General features: G+C 34.4%; 1 protein-coding gene across 11 annotated transcripts in view; it reads right to left on the minus strand.

The window, feature by feature from the left end:
• PHF20L1 (PHD finger protein 20 like 1) overlaps positions 1–21,763 on the minus strand; it is a 77,373-nt gene that overhangs the window by 33,606 nt on the left and 22,004 nt on the right. For 5 of the 11 annotated variants that reach the window (XM_055431607.2, XM_055431614.2, XM_055431608.2 and 2 more), the window contains exons 5-12: positions 19,174–19,262; positions 18,853–18,930; positions 14,293–14,506; positions 13,594–13,722; positions 7,816–7,898; positions 4,084–4,336; positions 1,797–1,985; positions 1,319–1,516 (exon numbers count right to left, since the gene is read on the minus strand). In XM_055431607.2, the coding sequence (XP_055287582.2) occupies positions 1,319–1,516; positions 1,797–1,985; positions 4,084–4,336; positions 7,816–7,898; positions 13,594–13,722; positions 14,293–14,506; positions 18,853–18,930; positions 19,174–19,262 (1,233 nt within the window). Of the gene's footprint in view, positions 1–1,318; positions 1,517–1,796; positions 1,986–4,083; positions 4,337–7,809; positions 7,899–13,593; positions 13,723–14,292; positions 14,507–18,852; positions 18,931–19,173; positions 19,263–21,763 lie in introns of those variants that run through there. The other 6 variants (XM_055431610.2, XM_055431609.2, XM_055431613.2 and 3 more) reach the window with 4 other exon arrangements.

Below are 21,763 nucleotides of genomic sequence, written 5' to 3' on the forward strand. Positions count from 1 at the left end.
TTCTTAAGTTGGTGCTGCTGCTGCTGCTAAGTCGCCTCAGTCGTGTCCGACTCTGTGCGACCCCATAGACAGCAGCCGACCAGGCTCTGCCGTCCCTGGGATTCTCCAGGCAACAACACTGGAGTGGGTTGCCATTTCCTTCTCCAGTTACTTCATTTTAATATCCACCAACAGCCACCAGAAAAGAGTAAGCTCTATTTCATACTTCACCCAAGGATTTGATAAAACGACTTCAGAGAAGATGCTATTAAAATCAATTATCCCCAACGCTCTTTGGCTGCAAATCAAAAACAGTTTTATGTTTTTCCCCATTTCAGAACTGACTCAGTTCAGATCTCCTTCCTCCATCTAATTCTAAATTAGTAACTTACTGGAAAGGTATTAGTATTTGCCTTTATTTTTGAATTGCACGTACTCTATGCTTGAGGTTAAAATCCTATAAAATTCCAAATAAAAGGATGTAAACATATAACAGAAATATACATTAATATTCTGTTACATTAAAATACCAACTTGATAAAATACCTCAGAAAGGTTTCAAATAATTACAACAAGTATCATAAAATAATCAAAAAATGTCTTATAGAGTATGGTTGGTTTTACACATAAAACTCCCAAAATAACACTATAATCAATTATGGTTAAATCTGGGAGATTCTGCTCCAAAATATGGGACTATATTTAAGATAAAGGTATACCGTTAACTTAAGCTAAGTGTTTCTTAAACATTAAGTTCTATTACAAACACTGGAAAAGACCCCAGTGCTGGGAAAGACTGAAAGCAGGAGGAGAAGGAGGCGACAGAGGATGAGACAGTTGGATGGTATCACCGACTCAATCGACAGGAGTTTCAACAAACTCCAGGAGATGGTGAAGACTGGAGTGCTGCAGTCCATGGAGTCATAAAGAGGTGGACACGACTTAGCGACTTGACTTGACATTCAGTTAACTTGTGCCAAGTGTTTCTTAAATTCTATTAAAATTCTTAAACCTATAAAGTACTGATCCTGTTAAGTATTTTCTGGCTTCAAAACGAAGAACTTCTGTGATTATATTTAACTCTAGTAATTCCTACTTAGTAGAAACGGGATATAAGAAAAATTAGGGAGAAGCAAGTAAAGTGACAAAACAGCAATTATGTCCAGGAAAAATGGTAGAAAATGGTCACACAAAATGACTTTAAACCCCATCTTCCACAGCTGTTACATAAGTTATTTATGAAGAGAACAACATATTAAAAAATGTAACTTACACATCAAACTGGTTTTACCATATAAATGCAAGCCTAGCTAATTTTGTAAAAATGAATCTCTTTTACCTGAGGCTGCTGGAGCTCCTCTTGCATCAGTCACTACTTTGGAAGAAAGATTTGTAAGCATCTGTGTATCTTCCTTTTCTGCTCTGAGGCATTCTTTATGATAAGAGGGATCTGGGGCTAGCGGTGTTATGACTTCCGAACCACGACTTAAGTCAAGAGGGAGACAAGGTCCCAATGACAAATGTGCAACGTCAGGTACTACACAGAATAAAGAACGCAATATGTTAACAGAGGTACACTGTCTCAGTTAATATCAATGTGGATTAAAATGCTACATAAGTTAAACGGTGCCTGGCAATCAACAAAGAAGGCACTGAAGGAACATTTGTAGAATCAAATGAAGTGCTTATCTACAAAGTCCAGAGATCTTAAGAAGGAAAAAAGCAGAAATCTCTTAATATTTTAATAATCTTTATCTCTTAAGTGTTTTCTTTGTCTTCTTTTACGTTTGGTTCTATAGGAAATCAATATACATTACCCTCTGGTCCTGAAGACTCTTGCTGATTTTGAGAACTGATGGAGAATACTTTCCCATCAGTGGCTGGAGAGGGAGGAGAAACCTTTTCTACAGAATCATCAGGCATGGGCAAGGTGGCTAAACGCTGCGATCTTCTTCTCCGCTCACTATGCTTGAAAGGTCTAGGGGGGTTCACAGGCTGTGGAGGACCTAGAAAAAGATCTTCAATGTTCACGAAGCAGATACATGCCGGGATCATCTTATCATATTTAAGGAGAAAAAACGGGAAAAATGATTCAAATTCTGCCCTCTGATGTTGTTAAGGTATCCACAAGGAACAGCACATGTTCCAAAAGGAATCAAAGGCAAACGCTGCCCTCATTCACAAGGGTTAATCAAAACTTTTAAAATCTAAAGCCTACTAGAACCAAAAGAAAATAACATGGAACATTCATTTCAGGTAGTTTCCCATGGAAAAGACTACAGTTTATTCTCTAATTGCAGATCGTTGTTAGTTGCCATTCTTCCTTTAGGAAAATTATCTCTGTATATCCAAAGATTTCTTAAAAAAAAAAAAAAAAATATATATATATATATTCCTTTTGTTATATTACAAATCTAGAATCTCTAAGGGAAAAAAAAGACAGGGGCATAGGTAACAAAATTCTGACATGCATTGTAGAGTCAGTGTTTTACTTGCTAAAGTAAAACTAATGTAAATAATTTTATCCCACCCTCATTCCCCCAAATGGATTTTTGTAAACATATGTTCAGGCCTGATTCATTAAAAAAAAAATAAATAAATTGAACACAAATAACTGTAAGTACTCACTACGGGCAAAAATGAGAGTTTTTAAAAATATAACAGTTCTTGCCCTCACATGTTTTTTGTTTTGTTTGGAAAAACTAGCTCAGTGAGTCACTTAAGCATCTTCGAGCTATATATAACACAAGCTTAGAGACTCTTTTTAGCCTTTCATTTTCTTTCTACATAGCACATAAATATTTTGGATCCTTTAGAACAGGCAGGACTACATAAGCCAATATATTTATGTTAATTTAGAAGGAGAAAATAAGCGAGGTCTAAAAAAGTTGATGTTTTGGGTATTTAAAAGTACTTTTACAAAAATCAAAATGAAAAAGACATGGTGATAACTGAAAGAAAAAAAAGGATAAAATTCATTGTGGTTATAATACTAAAATATAAAACAATTCAAAATAAAATACCTATCAATGTCATCTGACATTTTAGTGACTATTAATGACATTATTTAACGATAAATGCCATAAAGAAGTGAAGCTTAGGACGAAACAACTGAGTTTTTCTGTTCTCATCCTTTCAAGTCATCTATTAAACAGAACCAAATCAAAACAAAAAAGTACCAAAACCTAATCGAAAAACGAAAAAGGGTTGAGCAAAAAAATACAGCAACTGAATGGAAGAGAAATTTAATATATTTGACTGACAGAAGTCTTCTCAACGCCACCATTTTTAATTGCTGTATTAGATATGATATGGAGGAGTTCATAAGGAAAACTGTCATATTCACTTAATAATCAGGTTACTAATTCAGTTGCTGTTATAAACAGCAAAATTATCTTTTACCCAGTGAATTTAGGTAATTATTTTTCATTATCTCTTAACTTAGAACACTAAAATATGAGAAACATAGGGTCAACACAAATCTTGTCTTAAATATATCCAAACCCATGTTGAAAGGTTATGTTAAAAAGACTAAGTAAATGCTGCAAAAATTAGCAGTATTGAAACAGTAAAATCTTTAAAAATAAGATCAAGGAAGCAGTTTTCCTCTTTCATTAGTAAAATTAATCTGAAGTCTGCGCTCTAAATCCTAGAACTGAATAAAATGTATTGGAGGTGGGTTACAGACAACCGGGGACAATGACTAAATCGATCCATAAGAACAGTCTTAGGAGTTCAGGAAAATATCCACATATCCACCATGGGTCTTTCTGTATCCCATAATGGTGTTTTATTTTTTTGTAATGAATCAGGCTTCTAACTGTGCTTGGATCATTAGTTGAAGAGAGTCAAACTACAGTGGAATTATGGTTACTAAATGCTGAGGTTTCTTAACCAGCAGTATAGTCACTGTCCCTCTGTACAATACATCAGTCAGAAATGTATATGGATTTTGCCCCTGAGAGTTTCAAGCCTTCCCTGTCATATCCACTTAAGTTTGAATTTTTAAAATGCAACTTCATAAAAATACAATATAACTACAACCAAACTGTTTTTAATGTATCTTATAGGATAAGTAACTATTTTTTAAAAATCTGTGCTCACTAGTTTTATTTATCATTGAAGAAGAAAGCTGAGATACAAGCGTCAAATCCTCGACTTGTATTAACTCTGGGGAAAGTGGTGATTTAGGGGGTTTTATACACCCAGAAGAATCTCCAGATTCATGTTTGCATTTCTTGCTGCGAGCCTTCCCTGAAGACAAAGTTGAGGATAACAGTGCAGGTTTCTGAGTGTTGGCAGAACTGCTAATGTCAGCTTCATTTTTTTTCTGACTTTGAGGTTTAGGTGAAATCGCCTGAATAAATAATAAAAAATTGATATTTTTATTTTGGTTTCTTCATTTTTGTTCTTGTTTTCTATTTTTGATTGTTAAGCAACTTTAGTATCCAAAAACATTGTTAAGCAACATATAACATTTCTATTACAAATGAAAAACCAAAAAGAACCCCACAAATTATTAACTAAAAGTTGAATAGGCTGTCTTTAAAGGGATGCTGTCAACCTGTCTAAACTGGGTTTTTTTTTAAATGTATTATTTATAATATTCTCAGAATATAAAATGTTACCTTACTGGACAAATATGTTTGGTGTTAAAACATACCTCTTTGGAAATCATAATTACCAATGACAATAATAATTAGGTAAATAAACAAATTTCTGTTTTAGAGCATTAAAGGAATACATGTAAGCTTCTGATTTTCAGATTAAAAAAGAAAATAATGTCTTTGAGTCCAATGCAGAGGTTTATGTAGACAATTTCCCTTTAAAGAAAGATCTCAACAGGAAAACAATGACCAAATTAACGAAACATTATCTTTAACTCATTTTAGTGCTGAAAGCTAGAGTTTCATAAGCATAATGCATCATGAAATCGAAGCCACCAGCAATACAGAGTTAAAAGACTAAAAAACAATACAAAACAAGCAACAACAGAAAAAAAAAAAAAAACAAGGAGTAAAACCAAGTGTAAGTTTAAAACATTGGATTTAAAAACAAAATACGTCGCATTCTTAGATGAGAGTTTTTACCTTCTTCCTGCCAACTGATACTTTTAAAAAAAAATTAGAACTTTGTCAGTTCTTTCATAAAGAATACCTTAATTCATTTGGCAGTAAAATGTCCTACATTTGTAAAATTATACGTGAATGTGTCCAAAGACTACAGAGAACAGCCACATCGGATGGACCTGCACTCTATGCTGTTGGAATGCCTATACTGTATCTCTTTTTGACCTATGTATCTGAGAGCAAAATATAAGATACACTTAAAAAAAAAACCCTATACTAAGATAGGCCTCTATAAAGAATCAAACTGCTAGGTCTATGAACAACATACTGGTCCTCAAGAAACCTTTTTTAGTTCCCTATCTTTTGTGAGGGATGACCAAAAGGTTTGCAGGCTGCAGTTCTCTGGAATATGAAAGGTCACTGTCTGGGAACCAAATAGCTTTCTATTCCCTGAAAATCCAAGGTGTTCATTTTTGGTAGAAAAACAATGAATATCATTAAGCAGGGCACCTTTGACTGTGCTACAGATGGCATGTTGGACATACCACATTAAAGGGTGGGTGTCGAGCGTCTCCTTTACTCAACTGTCATCATTTCTATTCTTGAATTTACTCATTACACACGTGTATAAGTGCAGATTCGTTGCTTGAAAAAAAAAAAAACTCCATATATAGAAAGGATTCCTAAGCTTATTATAAAAAGTGTTGCCAGAAAAGTAATTAGAGCCATTACTTGTAAATAAACAATTTTATTGTTCATCTTCACATATGTGAGACATCACTACAGCATCCATTACTCTCAAGTTACAAAGTTATAAAACAAGATTTTAATACTTAAATTAATATCTTGATAAGGTGCTTAACTTCTAAACAAGGACAAATTAACATTCTTTAAAACTTACTGAATTATGCATCTAATGCAGGTTTTATCCAAAAGTAAAATATAACATAACAATTCCCTAATACAATTAAGTAATCAATAATTAATAATCTGAGAACTGGGGTTCAAGACCACAGAGTTTGAACTTAAAGTAAATAAATAAATTCCTTAGCACAGTAAGTTTTGGCCTTAGGCCTGTTATAAATCTACATCGTGAGTGAAATTATTTTACTCATTAGGGCAACATAGGTTAGCGACAATACCTCTTCTTCAAGTCATACCAACTGAGATGTAATTAAGAATTTTATAACTCGGCTTTTTAACTCTGAAGCAGGGCAAACAGTATAAGAATTAAGAGTTTGGTTACAAAAGAGTTCACATTGAAATCAACCTGAATGACAAATAAGGGGGCAACGGTATTATGTTCCTTAAAAATCTAAAATAATTTACAAAATTTTAATTATTAATCACTGGTCTCTTTGTTACAAAACTGGCAAGGACCCTCAAAATTTTCTTAATTATGTGAATAAAAACAGCCGAGTTACTCAATTTTTCTCCTTTTTAAGCTCAGTTTCAAAATATTGTTTTCTATATTTGTCTCTGAAAAGGGCACTGCCCTCTACACTAAATTCCACACATAATAAATAATTTCACAATCACATTCATCTCAGTAGGATTGTGCATAATCAAAGATTGACATTGTAATGAATTTTCCAGAAACATTTTATTACCCAAGTCCCTGACTTATTGCATTCTGAGAATACCATAGACAGTGGTAAAAATACAAAATATTGTTATATCTGGGACGTTGAATATAATAATACACAGTAAAAAAAGTCATTTAAAATTTGGTTAATATACTGACAACAACGGCAAAGACTTAACCGTTTGATGACCACAGAAAATCAGAAGGCATGATTCACTGACATATTAATTTAAAAGATCATTGATTTAATACAACATTAATGGAGGCACCAAAACAATGCACTATTATCAAATCAGGCCTAAAATAACCCTGAAAAACTCAATACAATATCAATTAAATTTGGACTGTTTTTTAAAACGCATATAGAGAAGAGCAAAAAGGTATTCATTTTAAAGTCTTCTTTATTAGGCTACTAATAAAGAAAATTAAAATAATACAAAAAGGATATAGTAAAACTACATTAAGGCTCAGATTTTAAAACAGGAGAACCAAGGAAATCCAGTTATGGCTATTACTGTGTTCTTATAGTCTTACAGTGCCCAAAAGGTAAGCCCTTAGAGAATGGAAAAGCATGCACAGTCCATTATATACAGGTATTGTGGGAATCTGAAGGTAGCCAAGGCAAAATCTAGCAACTGCAACCTTCATTTTCAAATTCCTCTATTAGGTGGTTTAAAGACAGACCCTTAATAGCTTTTTAAATTTTTTTGTAGTTATTAAAATATACATCCTAGCAAAAATGTATGGCTCATTGATCAATTCATAAAACACATAGTCTAACAACACCAATTGTTACAAAATAAACTTCTTACAAAAGAAGCTTTTTAAGATTTCAAAAAACCCTGTTTTAACTCACAAATGAAAAGTATTTGTGTAAGGGTCTTTTCGTAAGCTAGTCAAAGGTGATCCAGCTGGAAGCCTGTATGCACCCTGGGAGGCCTGTCTCCTGGCTTTCCACCATTGGGAGACAAAGGCTTTAACGCCAGCCTACTGAAAATAAACACTAATTAAGTCTGTAGTTTATCTGCATACCTTGGAGAAGGCAGAGTTAAAAATGTATCACCCATTATTTTCCTATCCCCATATCTGATCAAAAGGGTGATTTTAATTATGTGGATACTATAGTTCCGTGATAATTCCAGCGGGGAACCTTGAAAACAATCAAATGCTACCATTTCATACCTGCTCCAGCATTGGAGCCGTTTCATTGTAGTCTTCCTTTTTTTCAACACCATCCACCCCAACAGCTTTGGATGCCAACAAACCTTGAGAAAAATCATACAGAAATTGCTTATTAGAAAAGATATTGGCTTTCACACTAATTCTTCAAAATTTTAGCACCTGAATCACCTATACTTTTTTTTATAGGAAGTATACTCTCAGACGGTTACTTGCCAAATATACAAACATCCTTAATAATGACTCAAAGGGTAAATTAGAACTTGAGAGTAGCTAACATAATAGTCTTCAAAATAAAAAAATTTACCTTAAAATATCCTTTTAAAAAAAAATCACACACATACACATTTATTCTGTACAAATTTAAATTTCTATGGATTAATATCCAAAAACCTAAGACTGCTTAGATCATTAATACCTTAGGCTTTGTCCATACAACTAAGATATGGAATTAATATTAAGATATAAGAAATCCTTTCAAACATCTAGAATATAAAATGATTGTTGTTGTTATATTATTAGCTAAAACAATACTCCCAATTTTTTTATTTCACTTGGATTCTTTAACCTAAGCTTCACAAGTGTGTTTCTATACCCAGTTGTAGCCGATCACTTACAAAAGTGGTGAGAACATGGATGGATTCCTTTTATGTTAACGGAAAAAGAGTATAGATCCTTCCTACACTGGACTTCATATGACAGCCTCATTATAAAATTGATGAAATAAACTGGGAGTTCCGGTTTTTTCCCATGTATACCTTTAATTTTCAATTTTAGAAGACAGAATATTTTATCCAGAGTATAGTTAAAGTTAAGAGACATTAAAACTTGGTTTTAATTTAGAAATTAAAGGCATTTTACTCAGTCAAGAGTCTTTGGTAAGCACCAGATAGGTGCCCTCAATGGAGGCAAATTTATTAAATAAGCCTTGTACACGTTTATTTCTTATGGCTACCACACACGTAAAAGGTCAACCAAAACCATTTCTGCATCACTTCAAAAGTCAGGGACACAAAACTCTGGCTTCAAAGGAAGTATGTTAAACAGTCAACAACTTAATAGTAAATTTACTTCAGCAATTACATTACTTGTAGTATTAAAGCTATCTATACTATTTTTAACAGGAGAAAAAAAGGGCCCCAAAATGCCACATAACTTTGAGTTATCCCTGTGCCAATGCCCCTTGACTCTTTCAGGTAACAATCTCTAAGATGTTAAGTAATGTAGGAAGAAATTCAAATATTAAAATTGCATTCTCAAGGTAATACTAGAATCAAGTGTTTAATCAGGCAAAAAGCACCCTTCTATTGTTAGATAATGAAGCTAAATATCTATCACTCAGAATTGTAATTCAAAATAGGAAACGCTGAGTATAAAAATAATGATTTTGATACAGAAATGACTGGTATTAAAACTGCTATTGGTGCAGTTTGACATAATCCATATTATTCAAGTCCCATACAGTTTTAAGTGTATATTCAAATGAAGGAAAAAAGACTCAATGTATAAGTAGTTTCATAAAAAGTTTATGTATCATAAATTCAATTCTAGCTGTATTAAAGTAACTTCTGAACACATTTTCAGATGACTAAAAAAGATTTAAGCACAGAATTTATATAACAAAACTGCATTCACTAGCTTAACTGTATTCCCTAGCTAATATTTTTTACATTAACTACTACTGAAAGTAAAACAAAAAATAATTAGGAAAATTAGCTTCTTCTTTTGTAGGGAATTGAGTAGAGGCCCTACTTCTATGGGTATTCAAAGAGAACAAATATTTGCTATTCAATCTACTGACTATACTTTTTTTGTTTCCCTTCATAAAGGTGGTGGAAATACTTTCAAATCACATAATAGATAAAACAGATCACAAACTAAAACTAAAGTACTAGAAGTTTAAAAGAAAAAAAAAATTTAGCCTTACTAAGTGAATTTACATTTGGATATTACAGACTCAAATAAAAGCAATTCTCACTTAATGGTTTCTGAAAGGAAAATAAAGCTTTGTAATGTTCTTATAAAAGCAATGGGGCATTTAATAAAAACTACTTAAAATTAGGTTAGAAGATGTAATACTTGGTAGCCAGCTAATTCAAAAGCTTCAAATACTGTCAATAAAAAGGCTTTCATACTTTACATGCAAACCATCTTATACAAGAGTTATCAAATATAAACAAGGGACAAGAAACTTTTAAACGCCCTTGAGGAGGACACCAACTACTGCTGCCTTAAGAAGCAGTTTAAAATCTGTCATCATGACCAAATAACATTCTGGGGAGAAATTCAATAACCTTCCAAAATGACAAGAATTGGAGGGAAATAAAAAACAGAATTGATTTTTAGTTATTAGAAAAAATATGTATTAATTATCAATATATTACTAACAAGTTGTCATCAAAATATCTATAGAGTAAATATCTTAACAGAATACATTATGCAGTTTCAAGAAATTATTTATTATCAGGTAGAAGTAGAATACAGATTTTTATGAGTCCCATCTACAAAGTGATACTTTCTCAATATTCTATACCAGCTATAAAATATACAGTTGATCTCTCACTGCCAATAGGAACAAACAGAACAGAGACCACAGCATCTTAGAATGGTAACAGGGAGGAAAGAAAGAACAAAGCAGTTAAATTCATGCTCTGCTTTTCCGTCAGGGATTCCAGAATACAATATTCTTGTTGAGATTAAGAACCAAACATCCTGAATATTATTATCAATAACATTAATGGCCAATTCAAACCTCTGGATTTTAAAATTATTTTTTACATTCCTTAAACTGTACAAATGTATCTAAACTGGCTTAAGGTCTAGAAACTCCTAGAACTATTACACACATGCCATGCACCAACTGCTAATGTTTCTTCTTTTACTCTCTACCAATATGTATTTTAAAATCTACTCAAATTTGCTTGTAGTTTGCCTGCAACTCTCTCCCAAAGTATAAACTCCTGAACATCTTTGTAAAATTGTTTTTTTCTAAATCAGCATGCAGAAAGTATATAATCATCAATAAGTTTATGACATAATGAAAACTAAGATTCTGGAAGAATATATGTGCATATATATATACATACACACACATACACTTTGCAACAATAATTTCCATGTCTACTTATTTAAAAATTCTGAAGCCATCCTAGACCATTCCCTATATAAAAATCGGATTTGGAATCTCTGTAGGGTGTATATATGGTTAAAAAACAGAAAGAGAGTGAATAAATACATGAACTAAATTTACCCAGCAGCTGGTTCACTTATTTCCTTTAAGAACTACTTAAAAAATAAATTAAAAAGTATGGTAGGGAAATACTCAGAACAGGCTGAGATGCCGCCATGTTACCAGGCTATTTCTTTCAGCAGTAAAGGGACAAAAAGACATACATTAAGTGAGCTTGATAAATTTAAAATATACCATAATCCCATGACAAAACTGCCACTTCCTATTAGTTCTCATCTCTCTTTTACGGTCTACAAACAAAATTTACTGTACAGAGGCAAGCCTGAGTCTCAATCATCAGAAACAATCTTAAAACATCTAGTATCTTTTGCATGATACAGTTGTAACATGAAATCAGAAACAGACTCAGAGATGAAAAACTATTAAAAAATTAACACATAACTTGAGTAAATAAAGGGAAAATATCAGAACAGCTTCACACTTGTAAAACTTATGCCTTTCTACTGCTGCCAGAACTATTACTTGTTGATTTAAGATTCCTGGGAGGAAGTGAAGAAAAAGTCCCCCCAATACTATCTTTTCAAGGCCATCGGAGATACTGCATCACTGTGAATTAAGCTGTTTTCTTACTTTACTTCTTTAAATAGTGAGCGTGAATTTCTTAGTAAGACAAATGTTAAGTGTATACTGACTGGAACTAAAAGTAGCCAGATTTTAGGGAAAAACATGATGCTGGTAAGCTGGCAGATGCACCACCAGAGTCACTTCCATCTTCCTTATCTTGGCTCTCCCAATAAGGCGTTTCAATCTGAGTATCACAGCAGTGAGAAGTACTATCCCACAGAAGAGAACTCTGGGTCCCATTCAGTTCAGTTCAGTTCAGTCGCTCAGTCGTGTCCGACTCTTTGCAACCCCAAAAATCACAGCACGCCAGGCCTCCCTGTCCATCACCAACTCCCGGAGTTCACCCAAACTCATGTCCATCGAGTCGGTGATGCCATCCAGCCATCTGATTCTCTGTCGTCACCTTCTCCTCCTGCCCCCAATCCCTCCCAGCATCAAAGTCTTTTCCAGTGAGTCAACTCTCTAAGACAAAACTGAGGTCTCAAGCTGCCAGCATAATAATCACTAGAATAACATTTACTGGCTTTCTACAACATTTAATAGTTTCTAAGGAAAAGGTTGGAGAAGGAAACGGTAACCCACTCCAGTATTCTTGCCTGGAGAATCCCATGGACGGAGAAGCCTGGTAGGCTACAGTCCACGGGGTCGCAAAGAGTCGGACACGACTGAGCGACGGAATGGAATGGAAGGAAAAGGTGGAATGGAAATGGGTAGACTGATTTTAAATATTTCCTGTCCTAGGGCCAAAAATATCCTTTATCATAGAAAGGCACAAAAATGATATTAACAAATGGAAAGATTAAATACTCTCACCTGTTGAAACTAATTATAATTACTTAGATGAGTGGGCTTACACTCTTTAGATAATGGTCAAAATGTTTAATTTACATTTATTCTTGGATCTGATGATGAAACCAACTTTTTCAAATCATTTAAAAGAATGTCAACAAAGATTTATATAGCCTTATTAGGCCAAAGGCACCAAAATCATTATCCTTAAAATTAAGAGCATGTGACTGATTATTAATTAAATACTTTAGCACTCCCTTTATAATATATGTGCTTCCCTGGTGCCTCTGGCAGTAAAGAATCTGCCTACAAGGTGGGAGACCCCAGTTTGATCCCTGGATTGGGAAGATCTCCTGGAGAAGGGAATGGCTACCTACTCCAGTATTCTTGCCTGGAGGATTTCATGGACAGACGAGCCTGGCGAACTACAGTCCATGGGATCACAAAGAATCAGACATGACTGAGCCACTAACACTTTATAATACACACTCAAAAAATTAAATATATTAACAATCTCTTTTAAAGATTAGAATCATTAGGCCTTGGAAGTGTGGAGCTTAAATATGACTGGTCCCTTCTTCTGTGAACACAACCAGGCTGGAATTTCCTGTGTTTTTCATCATTCTAGTATTCTACTTCCTAAACTACAACACGGCAAAGAGAAATAAGCCCAAATTCTACAGACCAACCTGAAGGTCAGGAATAGAAATTTTAAAAAGTTAGAGAAGTATTTTTATATTGAGAATTAACAGATTCAGGAGCTGAATTTAAGTCAGTACTCATCTTTCCAACGATCCCTAATGAGACAAGTCAAGAATGTTTATATAATATTTAGAACCTTATTGTCTCCACAAGTTGACAAAAGCAGATGATTCAATTTTTAGAGAACTACTCCTGCCACCAAAGTGATTTTAAAACTACGGAATTTTGCAACATATGACCCCATGCATCCTCACAACACCCCTGTGAGGTAGGCAAAAGACAGGGGATACTGTTTCCATGTCACAGGGTGTCACCCATGGTGTCAAAAGGTGGTGACCTTAAAGAAACAAAGCAACCGTTTTTCTTATTAATCAGCTACACTAAACCAAAAGATATATTTTCCTTTATTAAAAACAAACTACTGTAAAATCAAACCCTTCATTCCCCCCCCAACAAAAAGAATCATTGTAGTTTACCAGTAATCTTGTTAAGCCGCGCTCTCTTTGCCTGAAATGAGTTGCCTTGATTATTTTTCCTCTTGTGTGTTAATGTGCTCTCTGGCTGTGGAAAGACCATCTTTGGAACGTTCTCTACATGAAGTCCTACTTTTAATAGAATACATATATGAGAGTTTATCTAAAATCCAAAGTTAAAACACATGAATTACTTTAAGTAGCAAAACACTAAGATAAGCTTTGCACTTAAGTTTTTTTAATCTAGTGCTTAGACACAGTACTTTAAAAGACACAAATTTCTCCAGACAAGTGTATTACAAAAAAAAAAAACTACTAAAGGCAGTTGTGCTTCAAGAATGACTTACTGCTTTTTCTGTATTATATATTGAAATACATGCAAAGGCATTTTTAAAAGTTAAAGAAAACAAAACAAACAAAAACTCCCACACAAAAAGAATCTCAATATCCACTACCAAGAAGTTACAAATCAAAATCAGAACTCATTTCTATTCCAGAATACTGAGGGTATCCATTGTCAAGTACCCATATTAGACCATTAACCTTCAGAGCTGTTAAAAAAGTTAACCGTCATTATAATGTAGGGAAAAAAGCCCAATAATTCAACTGTATGTTCAAACTACAGGTAGCCAAAAGATCTGACAATTCACTATGTGAGTTTACCACTGCCATGGGGAGTGAACATAAAAACATATTTTGTACCAAAAGTTTCACTAGATGTAGGCAGATCTTCCTTCTTCTCAACTTCTGGTGTGGTTATAGAAGTTGAAGTTTCTTCCTTTTTTGAAGGTACTTTAAACCACTTTCTCTCATCTTTCTCTTTATCTTTATTGCTGTTAGCGCTGGTTCGAGGTTTGTTCCCTGTTTTATTCTTGGCTGCAGCTGCAGCAGCTGCTTTGACTAAAGCTATCCAATCCTCCAAAGGAAAAACACAAAACATGTGAAGCATTAAAAACTTAATTAAAATTACACTAATGAATAAAAACATGTATCACATTTTCAAAGCTACTTTCACAGGCACACAACTATGAAAATCAGATTACATTTACAAGGTAGATAATCAATGTGTTAGATTATCAAATTTAATAATCTAACTGGTTATATGACCTCACATAAAATGGGAAAATGTTCAATTTTATATTGATCTTCAATAACAAATATCTTTTGATGGAATAAAATTTAAAATATAAGAAAACCTATGATAAATGTGGAATATCTCATGCCATTCTACCTTAGTACTTCAGGGTTTAAATGCTGAATTATGTTTCTTTTCTGTGATGCAACGTATTACAAAAATAATATGAAAAAAATGCTTATGTTTCAATTCTGCAAATATTAAAAGAAATGTACAGTCACCCAGCACTATCTTTGGGTTCTGCATCCAGGGATTCAACCAACTGCAGAACAAAAATACTTGGGGGAAAAAAATTTCCAAAGTTCCAAAGTACAGAACTTGAATTTGCCATCCTCTGGCCTCTATTTACATAGCTTTTATATTGTGGTAGGTGCTGTAAGTAACCCAGAGATGATTTGGGAGGATGTGAGTAGGTTACAGGCAATACGATGCCTTTTCATATAAGAGACTTGAGCATCTACAGATTTTGGTATCCATGAGCGTCCTGGAAACAATTCCCTGCAGATAATGAGAAACGACTATGTTCCCACAGAGCAAATGACTAGTCTTTATTAGGAAGAATGTATCACTCAAAGTAAGGTCAATTTCACAAAGGTCAAAGCATGATTTTATTATTTTTCAAAGTTTCTAAAGTTTGTATAACAATTAATCACAAGAGCTTACCATATTACCAGTAAAGGAAAAAAAGGCTACTTGACTTGACCAAGGTAAAGCACACACTGTCAGGCTCTAGTTTAATTTCCCTCCCTTTACAACTTTCTGAATCTGTATCAGCTACCATTCTTCTGAGATGCAAATATTTATATTCCTGTGTTTATTTTTTTTAGTTTGTGACTAAATAATTTCTACTCGTTTACTTTGAACTAAAAACACTTATTCTTAGTCCAAGCAACCAAAAACAATTTCACAACATCAACTATATGTTAATTCATGGGTTGTATTAACAAACACAGGCTTAAGCAAATCAACTTGATGGCTTTTCAGTACTGAAAATATATGGTAACGACAACAAGCCATTAAAGGGAAACAAACAAAATAAAAGCCTCTCTCTCCCCCATGACTGAAAGGAACTGAAAACATCATGCAATTGTACCTAACACATTTCCACTGACCAATTTCCTATTGAATACCCTATTGATGTGCCAGGAAACATGCTAAGTTGATAGAAGATGCTAGCTGAAAACCTCACTGGCCTGGAGTGACCACATTTTTGCTCTTGCCTGGAAGACATCCAATATTTTAAACAATGTCCCCAAAGCATGTCTTATTAGAAAGTGAATAATGACAAGGTTGTGAAATAAAATTTTATATCTCTAGTTTGTAAAAACAAACTAACAAAGAAAACCAGATACACCAGTACTATCCACCCCAAGTTTTACTCACAACCACCTCTTTAGTCCTTCCCATAAGGAACTGACAGGCAGATAAAATTAACTATAAGACAATGTAACAGGACAGATAGTAGAGAATAAACAAAATACAATGGGAGAACAACAAAATTTTGCCTGAACAGAAAGACTAGTGGAAGGCTTCAGGGGAAATGATAGATGATTTGAACCCTGAAAGAGGAATCTGCTGGGGGAAAAGGCAAAGAAAGAGAAATGGACACTCCAAGCAAAAGGAAAACCATTAAACAAAGGTGTGGCAAAGTGCATACTAATAGAAAAGAGGGGTTTAAGGTCAAGGAGCAATCTGGGTGACTTAAGCATTATGGCTAAGTTGAGCCTTGAGACTAACATTTAAGTAGAAGGAAAAAAAACACCACCAACGCAAATGATTTATAGAGCTCCATCAACAAAGTAGAAAGAAAAAACAAGATTACATACAACAGACAAGCAAAGGAAAGTGCTAAATTCAGTCTTACTAAGAACAGGGCATTTATTTCTAGGTTTTGTATTGTAGGAAAAACTTTAAGTTGTTAAGAGAAATGCCAAAAGATGCTAAGGTTAAAAATTCCACGCCCAAATGTTTTCTCTCTCCAATAAAAAGAAAAATAGAAGAGATTAACGTTGTACTCTTCAAAAGTGAAATCAGATAAAACAGTTCTTGATCACAGGTCATGTTAATCATGGGGGTCACTGCAGTTGTGTGATCAAAGAATTCTTCAGTTATTTCACGCTTCCATTTTTTAACTGGAAAGATTCAATATCAAAAATAACTGGTGTGCTCCTTCCATGAATGAGAACTAAAGATGAGAACACAGAGCACTGCACTAGAATGAACACTGTCTGAAATCAGGTATGCGTTCAGAGCTACTCTGCACACTATGGTTGAGTGAAACAGAAATATCAGCTATACCTATGTCAAATGATTTGCTATGAGAATCCAATGAAGCAATGCATTAAAAAAAAAGTTCTAAAAACAGTAAAGGACCTTATGAACATGCCAAGTTGCTCAGTCGTGTTCGACTCTTTGTGACCCCATGGACTGTATGTAGCCCACCAGGCTCCTCTGTCCATGGGATTCTCCAGGCAAGAATACGGCAGTGGTTGCCTCTCCTTCTCCAGGGAATCTTCCTGACCCAGGTATCAAACCCACATCTCTTATACCTCCTGCATTGCAGGTGGGTTCTTTACTACTAGCGCCACCTGGCCAGTCTCTAACACTAGTGAGTTACAGTGTAAATTTTATATCAGCAGACCCTCTAGAAGAAAAAGAATAGGTGAGAAAGCTACACAAAGTTTACAGAAAAACATTCCCATAGTGCATTTATTTGATTCCTTATCCTTTGCTGGTTTAGCAAAAGAAATTTTACCGTATATCTTTACAAAGAAATTCTCAAAGGACTCAAAATTTAGAAGATAGTATGCAAAGTTGGATTCTCTTACTACTGTCCAAACAACACCTGATTTATTATAAGACCTAGGTGAAAACAAATCAAAAACTTGTTGGGGAAAAAAGTACTCAAAATATAAGAATATTTTATAGAAAAACAATTCTATACCTGTCTTTAATGTGCTTGTAATTTAAAACTATGAAAAAAACAAATTAAAAGAAATATACTAATATTTTCTTTTAGGAGTTTGTATTTTGATATTGATTTTAATGTTACCACACATCATGGTGTGACCAGAATATTCATTAAAAATAAATATCCACTATGTCCAAAAAATTAGTTTTTATAACTTATTTTACCACAAACCAAACTGGTTCAGTGTCACTTCGGAAAAAACAGAGTTTTAAAGTTAGTGCCATCACATAAATATTTGAATGAACAAAATAATACTTTTAAAGAAAAAAAATTGAGAATTTTAAACAGTATATATTATACTAAGTTTCCAATGTCTCAATCAATCTTTCTGTGTAGTAACCAAAGAATCACGCCATTGAATGCTTGAGAACATTTTATTTATATATACAAGTAGAAAGACACAAAGCAATTTCCTGATCAAAGGTATTTCCATTTTAAATTGCATTTCCATATTAACTGAAGAAAAAAACTCTGCTACTTGATTTCAAAACTAAATTTTTGAAAACCAGATAATTTAAAACACTCCAACTTCTCAGAAAACAAAAATAATGTTTCAGCTGTGGTAGTCTACATCCCAAATATAGCAGTAGGTAGCCTGCTAAATGTATACACTTGACTGGAACTGACCATATGATTTCAACACAGTTCAGGATGACATTTTTCACCGCATGGTATGCAACAAATATGTAGCATATTTCCATATTAGACATTTTTACAGATCACTTGCAATTTCTTAAAATTAATTGTAGGTCCAGGTGCTGAAAATCCCAAATAACAGCAAAACATAAAAGAAAACATTTTAAATTTCTATTGGCACCTTTTCTTTCCAGTATTTCAGGAAACATTTTCAATCAGTAGAATTATGGTTTTAACTTCATCCCAGATTCTCTTTCAAATGCTTACCGTTCATTCTTGCTTTGAGCAGTGACAAAGCATGTAATACACTGCTTTTATCATATAACTCAGAAAGCCCTACCTGAAACAGCCTACAGAGTGTCAGGTAAGCGCCTTTTGAAAGAAAATTAATGACTATGATTTACAGAAGAAAAGAAGAAGATAAGAAACTCAATATAAAATTTTATATTAAAAATTAACTTTCTAAATGATAACCATATACCAGGAAAAACGAAACAGAATTAACAAAAAAGGCACTCACCTCACTTCCCATAGACTGGTTACACGATCCAGCTGGGTCGCTAGGACAACACCAGCTTAGTGGATGCTGGGCTTTCACCTGGAACAGAAACTAGTGACCTGTAACTTGGGCAGGTCTAAAACCAAAGAAGCAAAAATCAAGTGTATAATTGATTTTACATTCTAAGCTTCTCTTTCTTGCTGCTATTTGGGGCTATCAGCACATAATCCTACAATTAGTCCACTTTAAAATATATATATATGTGAAAGTATATATATATTTTATCAGTCACCATTCAAGAAGACATCCCTTTGGGAAGCTAGGAATGCTGAACACTCTTACCTGCCCCTTAGCATCCTCGGGCATGGCTTTAATGTGCATTCGTTTTAAACAACGAATTACTCCATCATAAAATTGAACTGTGAACGTTCCTGAAATAGGATGAGTCAGGATCATTAGAAAATATAATTCAGCCTTACAGCAACACCTGATATCAAACAAGTAATGCCCTGACACAAATAAACACCCTGTGACTGCAGTAACTGCAAACACACATCAAGTGTATGGAGCTGACAGTCTCTTTCACTGTAAAAATAACTCTGATATCCCTTAAGGAGTGCACAAATTCCACCCTGATAAGTTAGCTGCATATTATTCTCATTTTTACTGGAGGATTTTAAAATTTATAACCAATATATGTTTAAATAACACATCAGTTATAATATACCTGAAGAAAACAAAATTATTATTTACAAAAGTAAATAATATTTCTAAGAATCATTATTTGCTGTCTTTGAAAATTTCTTTTTAAATAACAGAGGAAAAATGTGGGAGAAAAATCTCAGGAAAGGATTATTCCTTTTCTCAGGGAAGGATTATTTCTTTGCAATATTAGTTAACTGGCAAACAAGAATTACAGATTCCTGGACTTTTAAGCTAAACACCATTTTAAGTATCAATGGCATGACAATCTTCCTGTGCAGATACGAACACTGACCTCCAGTGAAATGAAATGCTGCATCCAGTGACACTTTATCAGCAGCACAGCCATTCCCTAAAACCCTCATTCCCGAGTCTTTCTCACAAAACCATCCTGCTGCTATGATTCATGATTCTATTTACATGACTATTTCAAAGGACACTAACTTTTCGTTACAGACTCCATGCTTTCATGCTTGTCAGTATTATCAGAAAACATATAAATTATACAGATTTTATATTTATGGAAATCCCAGTGTTCTTCTATCATTTCCTGTACCAAATCAATGTGGGCTGAGTGACACTTGATGTAAACAGGTATTTGTTCTTTACAAAAGAGGTATAAACAATTGGCACCAAAGCCAATAAATCAATGTACAAAGTTTTTTTTCTCTTTGTAATTTGAATAACACCAATGATTTCGTATCTTTCTATAATTAGCATTACATACAAATCATGGACATAAAGAACTAAACCCAAATTATGAAAGAAATGGAGCAGCTGAAGAGCAAGAATGTGAAGAATTCAGGAAGACTGTGAGACTGAAAAACCACCTGTGCCCCTTACACTACCACCATTCGTGTCCCTCCCTCCTCCTTCCTCACATGGCACTGCAGATGAGGGCAAATTCTGCACCACACTGACCATGCACTCACCCCCTGCCTCTGAGGACAGTCTCCCCTGCTGTGACACCTTTCCCTTTCCCAACTCCAAACCACTCTTTAAGGATCAGCTCTTCAAATCCCACCTGTCATATGAAAACCTCCCTGATCACTCCAGTCTAAAGTGATTTGCCCCTTCTCTTCAACTCCTCCAAGCATATTATGTATACCTAAATGTCCACATTTGTTAGTTTTATTTAGCTTTTGCAGTGAATAGAAAGTGCTCTGAGACCTTCCTTTTTTAAGGGGGGAGGGGGAGGATGGTGGCAGGAGACAAAGGGAGTTTCATTCAGTTTGTAAGACACACAGGAAAACCACCAAATTAATACCTCCCACAGAAAATGTTTAAAAAACAAGTTATATCTGCCAATATTTCACTAAGGGCTTCCTCAAACTGCTCTTGAAATGGCAGAGGTTGCAATGAGTAACATCATTCTTCCACTGATGTAAGCTTAAATTTCTGTATTACATGCCTATGGACAAATGTGATAGGATAAAAAATGAGGGTGGCTTGTTTCGGAGTATGTCATGCGTGTGCGTATGCACGTGCTTTGTAAAAGAAGCTTCATACTTGAAAGAGAGGTCTCAAAGCTCTGAATGTTTAAAGAAATTTCTCATAATGAAAACAGGGAGCACTGTTTAATTTTGTTCTGTTTTGGGTTCCTTTTGTTCAGGCACTAAGATCAAGTCTGACTCTTTGCAACCCCATGGACTGCAGCATGCCAGGCTTCCTGGTCTTTCATGATCTCCCAGTGCTTACTCAAGCTCATGTCCATTGAGTAGGTGATGCAACCCAACCATCATCTCATCCTCTGTCGCCCGCTTCTCTTTATGCCCTCAATCCTTCCCAGCAACAGGGTCTTATCCAGTGAGTCAGTTCTTCGCATCAGGTGGCCAAAGAATTACAGCTTTAGCTTCAGCATCCATCCTTCCTTCTAATGAACATTCAGGGTTGATTTCCTTTAGGACTGATTGGTTTAATCTCTGTGCAGTCCAAGGGACTCTCAAGAGTCTTCTCCAACACCACAATTTGAAAGCATCAATTCTTCAGCACTCAGCTTTCTTTACAGTTGAACTCTTACATCCATACATGACTACTGGAAAACCATAGCTTTGACTAGATGGACCTTTTGTCAGCAAAATGATGTCTCCACTTTTTAATATGCTGTCTAGGTCTGTCAGAGCTTTTCTTCCAAGGAGCAAGGTATTAGTCATGGTTTTTCTTCTGTTTGGGGAAGATCCTATTATCTAACGAAATGAATTTACTACTTCTTTTCCTTCCCAAAATTGTT

This window comes from Moschus berezovskii, chromosome 16 (genome assembly GCF_049115385.1).
Source record: "Moschus berezovskii isolate FMDL1 chromosome 16, NW_MosBer_1.0, whole genome shotgun sequence".
Taxonomy (NCBI): Eukaryota; Metazoa; Chordata; class Mammalia; order Artiodactyla; family Moschidae; genus Moschus; species Moschus berezovskii.